Source organism: Ctenocephalides felis, unplaced genomic scaffold (genome assembly GCF_003426905.1).
Source record: "Ctenocephalides felis isolate EL2017-DRISC unplaced genomic scaffold, ASM342690v1 CF-g0.4_SCAFFOLD_00845, whole genome shotgun sequence".
Lineage (NCBI taxonomy): Eukaryota > Metazoa > Arthropoda > Insecta > Siphonaptera > Pulicidae > Ctenocephalides > Ctenocephalides felis.
The window spans coordinates 67,233,670-67,246,983 of record NW_020536999.1 but is presented as its reverse complement, the minus strand read 5'-3'; the positions used below and the strand labels follow the sequence as shown (position 1 = coordinate 67,246,983).

General features: G+C 29.5%; 2 protein-coding genes across 2 annotated transcripts in view; one reads left to right on the top strand and one right to left on the bottom strand.

Annotated features, from left to right (window-relative positions):
• Positions 1 to 3,426: 3,426 nt before the first annotated feature.
• Positions 3,427 to 13,314, bottom strand: part of LOC113363323 (GPI mannosyltransferase 2-like) — a 56,356-nt gene continuing 46,468 nt past the window's right edge. Inside the window, exon 4 of the mRNA XM_026605817.1 lies at positions 3,427 to 5,742. Coding sequence (XP_026461602.1) covers positions 3,679 to 5,241 — 1,563 coding nt within the window. The 5' untranslated portion in view covers positions 5,242 to 5,742 and the 3' untranslated portion in view covers positions 3,427 to 3,678. The remainder of the gene's footprint in view (positions 5,743 to 13,314) is intronic.
• Positions 7,858 to 13,314, top strand: part of LOC113387601 (dual oxidase-like) — a 41,891-nt gene continuing 36,434 nt past the window's right edge. Inside the window, exons 1-2 of the mRNA XM_026624948.1 lie at positions 7,858 to 7,877; positions 7,935 to 8,043. Of these exons, the coding sequence (XP_026480733.1) occupies positions 7,858 to 7,877; positions 7,935 to 8,043 (129 nt within the window). The remainder of the gene's footprint in view (positions 7,878 to 7,934; positions 8,044 to 13,314) is intronic.

Here is a 13,314-nt window from a genome sequence, read left to right as displayed (position 1 = left end):
ATAAAATTAAAAATTTGTGTATTATCAGTAACTAGCAAAAAATTTTCGATCGTCTCGCAAAACTATCCCCGAGTCCTTCTTGAGTTAAATTGAGCAACTTCTAATAAAACTTAACATAAAAATCGGCTAACATACACATACATTTTACATATTTGGTCTCAACCTGAATCAGAGGTTTCAGGTTCAATACTAACTTCGGGCAGCCTCTTGTCAGGCAGCAGTGACAACGATTTTCACTTGGAAATATAGATAGTAATATGTTTCCAAGTGAAAATAGCCTTCACCCGGCATTGCTGCACTATTACAAAAATTGTAATAATAATATATCATATAGAGATGTGACAATTGATTGGGTTGCCATCTATCAAACAGACTAGTATTAAGTCAAATCAGCACAACAGCTTATAGGACTATTGGGTTCTGATTGCTGTTCAAAAATAATTTAAAAGAAAGATAGTCTCAAAAGTTTCAGACTGAGTTGAAACGCCGAGAGATATGAAATCAGCAAAAAAGATTTTCTTACGAAAAATATGAGATTTACAGCACTAGTTTTCTAAACCTTTCCACAGCAATAGTAATAAAAAAAGATTTAAAATATTTTTCTGCCTCTGAAAAATTTCAAGTGAATATCAACGCTCAAATAAAAACTGGTCGCTTTGTATTTACCTGAATTTACAACACGTTTTGGAAGATTTCTTAAATCGAAAGGCATTACATAATATTTACTAATTAAAATTTAGCCATTTACAAAGAAAGCTTTTTACGATATGTCTTTTTCAATACTACTAAACTGGAATGCTTATATACTATAAAAAGTGGAAAACAGAAAATTTGTAGGAGTGAGAGCTAACAAGGTTGATAAAAAAAATGTGGGAAGATAATAAAAATTATATATATATATATATATATATATATATATATAGGTGTACAACTTTGCTTCCGCCGTTTCCGATATGTGGCTGTACCGGCTGAGGCTGGTTGAACTACATAGATGATAATGCCTTTAAAGTGAGTGTGGACAATGCCTAACGAATTGTCATCTCCGTTTCAGTGATAGTTGTTCTTGTTTTCGTATTATTCACGCTCGAAAATGTCCGTTTTTGCCCCAATTCTCGCCGTTTGCGGGAAGTTTTACTTTTCTGTTACAATTCGAAAAAAAAATGCAGCTAAGCGCATTGAATACTCTCAGAAACCTACTGTGATGCTGCTCTGAGTGAAAGAACGTGTCGGGATTGGTTTCAACGTTTTAAAAATGGTGATTTCGATGCCGAAGACAAACATGGTGGTGGAAGAGAAAAAACCTGCAAAGATGAACAATTAGCTCTTAAAACCGGGTGAAACCATCACAGGAGATCGCTATCGAACGCAACTGATGCGCCTTAGTCGCGAGCTAAAAGAAAAGCGGCCACGGTATCAAGAGCGACATGACAAAGTCATCCTCCAACACGACCATGCTCGGCCTCACGTCGCAAAAGTGATCAAAAAGTACCTGGAAACGCTGAAATGGGAAGTCTTGCCCCACCCGCTGTATTCCCCAGATGTCGCCCCTTCTGACTTCCACCTATTCCATTCGATGGCACACGGCCTGGCAGATCAACATCTTCAATCTTTCGAAGAATAGGAAAAATGGATTGCTTCATGGATAGCGCCAAAAGAGGACTTCTTTTTTCGAGCCGGGATTCGAAAATTGCCGGAAAGATAGGAGAAAGTTGTCGCTAGCGACGGACAATACTTTGAATAATACATCTGTAAGCACTTTTTCGCAATAAAGCTTTTAATTTTGAAAAAATACGGCGGATGCAAAGTTGTACACCTAATATATATATAAGGTTTACACGTAATATATTACAAATCTAAATCAACTTGTGAGTAAGGCTTTAATGATAAGAACTTTTTTCCTAAAATATTTTGAAATTTTAATATCAAATAGACTTTTACAATTTTCAATTAATTTATAGAAATATTCTTTACAGTTCTCTTTATATTTGTCAGATGTAGTGTAGCTTTTAAATCTTAACACAATAAACCAAACAACAATATAAAATAAGTGTTTCGTGAGAAAAGATGCAATTTAATATTTTTTTTAAATATTTGTAAAAAACTAGAAGACCAGAAAAACTTTGATAACTGTAGTTGACAAATTCACAGCAATAAAATAATAGCTATCTTTATAATAAAAATCATTGACCGGCGTTGTCAAAATTGTAATTAAAAAAAAAAATATATACAAATTCTCAGTAAATTCCTATGCTTATTTTTTAATGCCTCTATTAAAAAGCTACTTAAAATCTTAGACCAGTAATATTGTGGTTACACAAACTCTTTATCATCTTCAAAAACCTTATTAACTCTCTCCTCTTTGACTAGACGTCTTAAAACTATTTTAACATTAAAATTAATTATTGCACTATTTATTACTAGAAGCGTGTCGGAAAAAACTAACATCATGAGAACCTTCTAGGCCTATGAAATAAATACATAGATTTTTCATCAGGGTACAATTTTCCCCCATCATCACTGATGAATAACCAAAGTTTCTATTTAGTGTTAACAAAATATATTAAGTTTTTTACATATAATAACTGATTGTTAAAAAAAAACAGCTACTGCTCAGTATTGATATTAAAACCATTAGTAAAACTTACCGAGAACAGGCCCATAATCAAATCTTTTGACAAATCGATTAAACATCAGTTATTAATAAATAAATAATATTTATGCCAGTTACTAGTTCAATAGATAGGTAACAAGTTATACAAGAAGACTAGAGTTATCTTAAAATACTTTCAGGTTGTCAAAAATATTTGTATCTAGATAGATTTCTACGTTTATTTACGATCGAAGTCAATAAAATATATTATTATTATTAAGTAATTAAAATTAATTTTATTTATTTAGTTCAAAATCGAGTGAGAACTAAATTATATCGAGTTGTATCAGTTAGATGATAATATATTTGAATTTATAAAATATCATTTTGAAGATAATATTAATAAGAATATTACAATATGATTGGCCCTTTTACACACCGTACAGAAGTAGACTAAAACCATTTTCTCTTGAATATGTTTTCAAATTCAATATTAAAAAAAAACATGCCCTTACTTCATTTTTATGAAAAACAGAAATTATCGAAAATTTGAGAATAAGAATTTATAGATTCATTTGATAAAAACACTCCGTTCGATTTGAACTAGAAAGTTGAACCTATAATTATCTCGAGGTTAAATAAATGAATTTTGAACAAGTGAACAAGTTTGAACAAAAAACAACTGTTAACCATTTTTCCTAAGAAACAATTAGCAAATTTAAATTAATTTTTAATAATAATATCCATTTACCACTTCCAGTTTATGATACTATATCGAATTTTACATAGTAATCTTTTCTGCCTAAATAATTAGTGAACAATAAACAACTATCAATGGATTTAGCTTTTTATCGCACATATCAATTTAACTAAGGTCTTATATTATTTATATAATTTGACTAATTTTTGTACTACAAATTTACAACAAAAATTCTTTGGTCCAATGTTTTACAATTATTTGTTTCTTCTGTTTTTATAAAGTCATAATAGCTTATAATTTATTTGCAAAAAAGTTATGTACGGTTTGTAAAAGAACGTTTCATCTACATATTTCAACAATATGCAAATATGAGTTTTTCTCCGACCTATTAAGTCCAAGGATAAAAATTAGAGAACAAGATAGTTCCGATGACAAAATAACTCAAAAAATACCATCTGATCAAGGATTCTCGTCCCGATAAACTTTCTGTTATCAAAAAAGTCTTCCATTTGCTGTACATATTATCGAGGTTCTCAAAATCAAAACTCATGGTCCTTTGGTTCTGTCCAATGACTGTAGTTCTAATACTTGTTGGATTTTTATCTGTTAACTTCGAATTGAACATATAAGCACAAGACCAGTACAGAACTGGACTCGCAGAGCATACCAGTCTGGTTGTAACTTGGATATGAACAAATAGTAAACAGAAAATAACCAAAGCTGTTGCATGTACATAATACACAAACATCTCTGTAGAATACAATGGTTTTACAATTGGGCGCTTTTTAGTTATATCCTGATATTTGTTTGGAAAAATTCCAAGGCGTAGACAAAATCCTGAATGCTGCTTGATGAATTTCCATGTGTTCCATAATATTATAGATATTAATGGAAATGCTAACAAAAAATTAGGTATTTGTTTCCATTTATAATAACGCATAAATCCAACATTCCAATAATGTGATTGTACATATGAATAAGCGATTGGATATTCTTCATCACACCAAGGGGGCATTCCATAGCCTGGCATAACAAACTTATTTGATTCCGCATATTGAACCAAAAATTCTGGTAATACCAATGTTGTTCTGGTACAAAATTGTCTGTAGTTATAAATCTGCACTAAGACATAAACCGCTAAAGTAACCAGCAAAGTGATAATTATCTGTATAGAAGCTGCCACAAACGGAAGAACTAATAAAGGTGTAACCCATTTAGTTTTTAAAGTTCTGTATCTATTTACAACTTCTGGCCACATTTTTTGGACGCCATTTCGTGTCCAATGATACAATATGAATCCGATATTTAGAAGACCGTTAGATCTAGCAACGCAGGATAATCCAAATGGTACAGCAGTTGTTATAGCAATGTTGCCGAATCTTATATCGGTTTTATCCAGACATCGCAGCATTCCAGCAAAACTCAACCAAGCGTACACACTTTCTGAATATGGCGCAGAAAAAAAAATGCTGGCAGGATTTACGCAGAATAATATTGAAGATATGTATGCCAGTTTTTCATCCCCTAGTACAACTAATGTTAATTGATGTAATGTGAGGGCAGCTTTTGTAAAAAAATATACATTCAGCAAAACCGCTGATAACAAAAGCGTACTATGATAAGCCAAAAAGTTTCCTAGGAACACCTTTGCAACTTCTGCAGCAACTCTGACTACCAATGGATACAATGGAAAAAATGCCAATGTATTTTCATAAGTGTATCCATATTGGGATATGTGCATAAAATACTGGGCATCCCATCTATTAAAACCACCCAAAGTCTTTTGGATTAACATGTCTCCATAAGAAGTAGTATTAGTATCCAGAATTGGACTTGTGAATGCATCAGCCTTGTGATCCGGTATCAAATTATTGGCGACTGCTTGGAGAAAAATCAGGAAGAGACGACTTGATAGGGCGAACCACAAAATTTTGCGTCTTAAAGTGTACATTTTGGTTTCACAACTATTTATCAGTCTTTGCTTTTCATATAATAACAAATACTTTTGGTAACTTAGTTTTAAAACAAATCGTTCCTAAAATCTAAATACGTTTAGAGGGTGATTCTTCTTCATCTGGCATGAAAAGGCTTAAATAATTCAATAAACGAATATTGAATTCAATGCAATGCAAATGCGAATTTGAATTCTTAAACTTTGTACTAGTCAACATCAATAACATTGAATTACTTCTTAAAATCTTTAGTTTTCCATATTATTCTAATAATTAAGCGTTTTTAAAAATTTATAATCTATTAGGATATAAGTTCCTTATCACATTGAGAATTGACTAACGATGCATTAACTATTGTACTATTTAACTTTATACTTAATATAACATGATTTCAACTGGAATTTGCTCTGTAAGGTTTCTTCGGTTCTTGGGAAGATCCATGATGGTGTCGGAAGAAAACGTTTTCTTTACATTATAGGGATGATATTTTGTTTGCTAACCTGAAAATAGAAATACAAACGTTATTTTTTTAAATTACAATATCTGTTACAACTGCTTAATAATATAACACCTAGTAACAATAAATAAATAAGCAAACGTTAATTGTTTGTTTGTTTGATAATCTTATGGAATAAAAGATTATATGGCAAAATTTACCATAAATTCAAAAATAGACACTAAGACATAACACAATTCTCGCAAATTATGAAGTAATGTTTTACTTCTAATCGTATTTTTGCCAATTTTTAAAGAAAACTTTTAGAGTGTAATCAATATCTATTTTTGTAAGAAATATATATAATATATATATACCAAATCATAGGTTATATTCAATATATTCAACTATTAACCGATAACATTCATATCTTATATATATATATATATATATATATATATATATATATATATTTCTATATATATTCTATATATATATATATATATATATATATATATATACATGATTTTCGGATACTTGGGATCAAAATAAGATACTTTGCTGAAGAAACTATACCTCTAAAATGAATTCTTATGTCCCGTGCATTGACCCAAAAATAAGGGTTGAAATTCGAAAAATTCCATTTTGACCTATTCAGAGTGCTCCAATCGCGTCCAAATGTATGACCGACCCCACTAACTTTGGAATGCCGATTCACCCATACCCCTGGTTCAACCCCTGGGACTACCCCTGAGCGGTTTTTCAACACTTAACCCTTATCTTTGGGTCAATGCACGGGACATCTTTTTGAATAGATTTCGATTGAGATTTTTCAAGATTAATGCAAAAGCTTAAATTTTAATTACAGGTTTTATTTTATTTTTATTACAGATGGATCACCTCTAACAATTCTTTTATTTTTTTGAAGATATTTTCTTTATATATTTTTTAACTTCCCGAAGGAGAAGTTTATGTTTTCATCAAAAAATCCGAATCGCTAATTTTATGTTTTCTCGGCGTTTCAAGTTATTCTGAATCGAATGAGACCAAATTTGGAAAAAGTATGTGTGTGTGTGCGTGTGCGTGAACAATTTTTTTGGCGTAAATCGACGTTTTCTCAAAAACGGCTGCACCGATTTTAAAAATTTAAAAGCCATCCGATGTCTATCGATGAGGACTAGCGTTTATCAATTTCGTGCGACGATTGACCTAGCCGTTTCTTGGTAAATAGCAGATAAGTGAAAAATTTTTCGTCCACGTTTTAGCCCGCAATTCTGAATCGATTTTGAAAATTCAAAAATCATACGAAAGATATTGGTTGGGATCTGATTAGTTTTTGGTAAAGATCGGCCGAGCCGTTTTCTTGTAATAAAGTGTTAAAAAAAATTTTCGACGATTTTCATTAATTTTTTTTTTTGGTGATAGATATCATGGCCTTCTAGATCATACCAAAATAATACGGCCCTACAAAAAGTCGTTTAATTTTAAAAATTCGTCAAAGTTTGCAAAAAATAGTATCTTTTTTTTGACGTTTATCAAAATTAGACCTTTCATCGACGTTTGCTCAAAAACACCTAAACCGATTTCAGAAATTTAAAAACCATTTGATGTATCTCGATGAGGGTTATCGTTTGTCAGTTTTGTGCGACGATCTGCCGAGTCGTTTCTTTGTAATTTGGAAAAAATGTTAAACTTTTCGTCCAAATTTAAGCTCATATCGATTTGAAAAAATCAAAAACTGTTTTGAAAGATATTAGTTTGGAATGATACTGATTAGTTTTAGTGAAATCTATCGAGCCGTTTCCTTGTAATTAACTGTTGAAACAAAAATTTAAGCTGATTTTTATAATGAACTGAACTTTTTTTGGCGATATATATCATCTTCTTATAGAACTTACTGAAATATAAATGCCTTACGACAAGCAGTTTAATTTTAAAAATTCATCAAAGTTTAAGAAAATGAGTAGTTTTTTTGACGTTTGTTAATTATGTGTAATAAATCCACTCTCCTCTCTCCACTTTTAATAACGCATAAATTAATTTCTTTTTTTTTGATTAAGTCGATTATTTATACATATCGGGAAGTTCATGTAACTTGCCTCAAGGCAAATACCAATACCAACTAGTTATATTTATGGATAACGCAGAATTAAAAATTAAATACATATATAAGGTAGAGATGACCATGAAGGTCCGCGGGTAAAGAGATCCAATTTATTTACGTTACTTAATTTTATTATGAGATTCTTATCTTAGATTCAACAGATTTAATGAAATTACTATCACATCAACCATCTACGAGATAAATGAAATTAATAGTCATTCCAACACTGCTGATGCTTATGAAATTTGTATTTTACATTGGGTAGATAAAGCAGCTTTTAGTTCAGAAAACCTCTCATAATTAAAAATGAAACATCGAGTGTGTCTGTCCCATATAGGGTAAACGGGAATAGAAAAAATAGCAAATAAATATATTTCTATATTTAGGCAATAACTGGGAAATTTTCTGAACATATTTCGATAGTTGGTTTTTTATATGTTTCATGTGCTGTGATGTATGTTGTTGAGATTTTACAGTTTATTTACTGCTGATATGCTTAGAAGCCTATATTATATATTGGGATGCTGAATGGAATATTGCACTCAAAGATGCATCTAATACTGCTGTACAATAACAATCACGAAAGATTCGGGCGCCATTTCCCATATTGATAATTAGATGTAACAGAATCGAATTTTTGTTTAGATTTTTATTGTTATATATAACACAGCAACGAGTGATCGGGTAGTGATTTATAAATTACTCTTTCATCTGAAATCATTATTTATATTTGTGAATTTATTGTCTGCTCATAAAGTTTTCACAATTAAACATATAATTAGGTACTTAAAACCAATTATAATTTGTTCCACACAGAAAGTAAAATACTGCAAGAAAAATGTTTCTAATTTTTGTAATGTTTTCAAACAATGTCAATATTTGTTTAATTTTCTCATTCATAAAAGTACTTTCAGAACTTTAATTCTGATAATTGATTAACAATCAATGATTCTTACAAAGAACCCAAATTCAAATATCTAATCGAAAGCAAAAATCTTATAAAAATAGCATTAGTCATAAAAATATCGACTTAAGATAATATTCAGAACTGAATTTATATTTTTAAGCCATATCGCTTTCAAATAATTAAAAATTATTTAAAAATGTGATATGTATATAAATGTAAATATATATCTCCACTTCGATAATTTTCAGAATTTATACAAGATATTATCAGCTTTAGATAAAAAGTATTTTATGAGAATGATATCATAACTGTAGATAAATTGTTCGGAAATTGTATTTTTGTCAGAATGCAAATATAACTTTCTGATAAAGCATAAAATTAAAAAAAAATATTATTGAAAAATGAAATTATAATACCCTGTGAAGCCGCAATTTCACACAAATCTCTATTATTATGATCAAATATTAATTTGGTGTGCTGATAATTAGATTAATCATAGTAGTGAATATTTATATTCAAAGCAAGATCTCGAATTTCAATGAAATTAATTGCAAAACATACTCAATACTGAATATTTATATCCAAATTGAAGCAAGTTATGTTTTATGCATTATTTTAATTTAAGGTTTATATATAATTAGTCTGTCTCTTTAGTTAAATCTTTTTATTTTTGCTTATGTATATCCAATTTTTAACGTTACTGTTTTTTTTCAAAATTGTAGAACCACTGACGATGACGTGGAATTTTACGTCGAAACGTATGGAAAAATAAAGATGTTTTAAAAAATCTTTACTTATTTATATTTTTTACTTGATGTTACGCCCTCCAAGAAATTAATCATAGATATATATATATATATATATATATATATATATATATATATATATATGATTTAGTAGTTAATTTTGATGTTGAAATATATGAGTGAGTTCTTGAGGGCGATACATCAAACAAAGAATATATATATATATATATATATATATATATATATATATATATATATATATCAAAATGTTATAACCAGCTTATCGAATTTTGGTAAAATTAATTAAAAAATACTTGAATTAAGGTATTTCTATGCAAATACGAAGCCTAGGAAACAACAAATCAATGAAGCATTTATGTGTTAAATCATTTTTTGAAATAATTAAATATTTGTAAATTAATCTCTCAAAATTTAGTAATAATATATTATTATTTAAATAAATTAAATATTTATGTAAAAGAATACTCAAGGCCATACGAAGGTGACTACAAAATGCTAAGAAAGTTACTGCGATATTATATCTTTGATTATTTTAGAATTTCGATCTACAAGACATATCAACTGGAATGAATATTTCCACAATTTTTAGAATTTACAAAAGATACCATATAAAGATAAAGCTAGAATTTCATCAAAATATCATATTCAGATAAAGCTAAAAAAATTATTTAAGTGGTACCATGAGCAATAAAAATATTACAACATTGTAAACATAAGAACCTTCCTTTTTCAAATAGTAAACGAATTAGATTAGATTAGATTATTGAAATCTTCAGGAGAAAATTCGTTATATTTTAATTTTCTGATATAATAACAATAAAGAACTGGTCAAAGGATATACATGTAAAAAATTTCAACAGAAATCTATGAAATGATTTTAGCCATACAAAAATTACCACATACTTTTATAGACCCTTTGTAAATTATGTTTGTATAATATTTATTTAAACTAGTTGTAAGTACCATTTTGCCTTAAGGTAAGATGCATGAACTTCTCCAATTCGTATACATAATCAACTTGAAGAGAATTGGGTATAAACCTTATAGGTAAAATGTTTTACTGTTTATTTTGAAAATAAAATTTTCGTTTTCACTAAAAATTAGTCAATACGATTTGCAAATGAAGTCTCTCCAATATACTTATAATATTGTAATTGTATTGTTTAAATTAGTTTGTATACCAATTTTCATTTCAAATATTTCGGATTCTAAAAATGTTTTTATTTAAGTGTGGACGTCAACTGTAATCACTAGCTCCCTGCAAAACACGGAACGTACGCAGAATAGTGGATCCGCGCACACACACACACACATACATAATTTGTACTTCGCCCATTTAAAAGATGAGTATAATATTTATGAATTATAACATTGATCATAACAAGTTAAGAATTATAACATTCTAGATCCTCCCCCCACGAAGTAATGCCTAACGGCGGTTTCCGTGGGGACCAGAGGCAAGGGCAAAGCGGAGGTTACACATACATAATTTTTGCCAAAATGTTCAGAGGACCGTAGGGTAAATTATTATAATTTATCCTACGGGAAGTTTATATATAATCTTAGTAACCATATAATAATATTTTCGAAAGTTGTGAAATCAACGTAAATATTAAACTCTCATCTACTGAAATCAATGTGTATGAATAACGTTATGAATTGTTAGTAAGTGATACTTACAATAAATAATTTTGTTATAAAAACTATTACAAATACGTGTTCAAAAACATGCTTTCAAGTGATGCACTCTGATTACAAGTGGATAATTTTATTTAATATAATATAATCTATGTACTGACCTGAATCAATTTAGTGCACTCGAAAACACTTAAATATGATTATTCATAATTCACACAGTAAGATTTTCAAGAAAAAACATGACATTATCACGATAAATTTATAGCAATGAAAATCTATCGGACAGCGTTTCCTATAGCCGGAGATAAGATATTAGAAAGAGCTCTTGTAACCAAATATTATCAAAAACTATAATATTTTATTAAAAAATATTTAAACAATCATATAAGCAACACAATTCTAAAATGTACCCTCAAAATCAAAAACAATCAGATAATGTTCAGTAAAATTCCCGGTTAATTCCTAATCATAACTAGTTGGTTTGGTATTTAGCCTTGAGGCAAGTTACATAAACTTCCCGATATGTGTAAATAATCGACTTAATCAATAAAAAATAAATTAATTTATGAGTGATTATAAGTATTCCGAGTGGATTTATTACACACCATTGCAAACGAACGAACGAACACGTTAATAACTCAGAGTATTTTCTAAAAGCAAATTTTCAAAAATCAATAATTTTAATTAATCAATAATTATAATTGAACCAGTTTCCGAAGGACTTTAATGGTTTACTATGTTCAAAACCAAGTACACTATCGTTATACCAACTAAATCATCTAATTTTATTTTTAACAAACGTGAAAGAAACTACTCATTTACTCAAACTTTGAAGAATTTTTAAAATCAGACTACTTGTCGTAAGGCCGTAATAATTTAGTAAGTTCTATAGGACCATAATATATATCGCCAAAAAAAAGTTCCACAAAAATCGGCCTAATTTTTTTTTCAACAGTTAATTACAAAAGAAAACGGCTCGGTAGATTTTCACCTAAAACTAATCAGTATCATTCCCTACTAATATCTTTCGAGCAGTTTTTGATTTTTTAAAATCGGTTCGGTAGTATGAGCTTAAATGTGGAAAGGTTTAACACTTTTTTCCAAATTACAAAGAAACGGCTCGGCCGATCGTCGCACAAAACTGAGAAACGATAATCCTTATCGAGATACATCAAATGCTTTTTAAATATCTGAAATCAGTTCAGGCGTTTTTGAGCAAACGTCGATGAAAGTTCTAATTTTGACAAATGTCAAAAAGACCATACTAATTTTTGCAAACTTTGACGAATTTTTAAAGCTAAACCAGTTGTCGTAGGGCCGTAATATTTTAGTATGATCTAGAAGACTATTGTATCTACCGTCAAAAAAATAATCATAAAAATCGTCGATTTTTTTTTTTAAACTTTATTACAAGAAAACGGCCCGGCCGATCTCTACCAAAAACTAATCAGCACGATTCCCAACCAATATCTTTCGAACGGTTTTTGAATTTTCAAAATCGATTCAGAATTGCGGGCTAAAACGTAGACGAAAAATTTTTCACTTTTCTGCGATTTATAAAGAAACGGCTTGGCCGATCGTCGCACAAAATTGACAAACAATAGTCCTCATCAAGATACATCGAGCTTTGGCTTTTAAATTTTTGAAATCGGTCCAGCCGTTTTTGAGAAAACGTCGATTTACGGCAAATATCTGTTCACATACACGCACACACACACACACACACATACTTTTTCCAAATTTGGTCTCATTCGATTCAGAATGGCTTGAAACGTCGAGAAAACATAAAATTAACAATTCGTATTTTTTTATGAAAACAAACTTCTCCTTCGGGAAGTTAAAAATGTATTTTTTATTAGTTTTACTAAAATTTGTCATCTGTACCCCATAGCCTGAGTAAAAAGGGACAACCAATCAAGAGGCAAACGGATCCAATGTCTTAATTTTAAATTTAAATTTAAAAGGAACTTTGCGAAATAATAAACTATATTATTCAACAACGCAAAATATAAATTTTATGGACACATTTTTTACGAAAAACGCTGTATATAACCCTGATCTGGCATTTAGTCAGAATATTCATTAGCAGAGTTAAAATAACTTTTTTGTTCAATTTACCTCTTATTTTTTTAACTTATTTTGCTTTCTTATTTATCATTATTTATTATTTACGCCTTTGCCAGGATAAAGCTTCAGTTGGTCCTTTCTTCCTCATCTGCA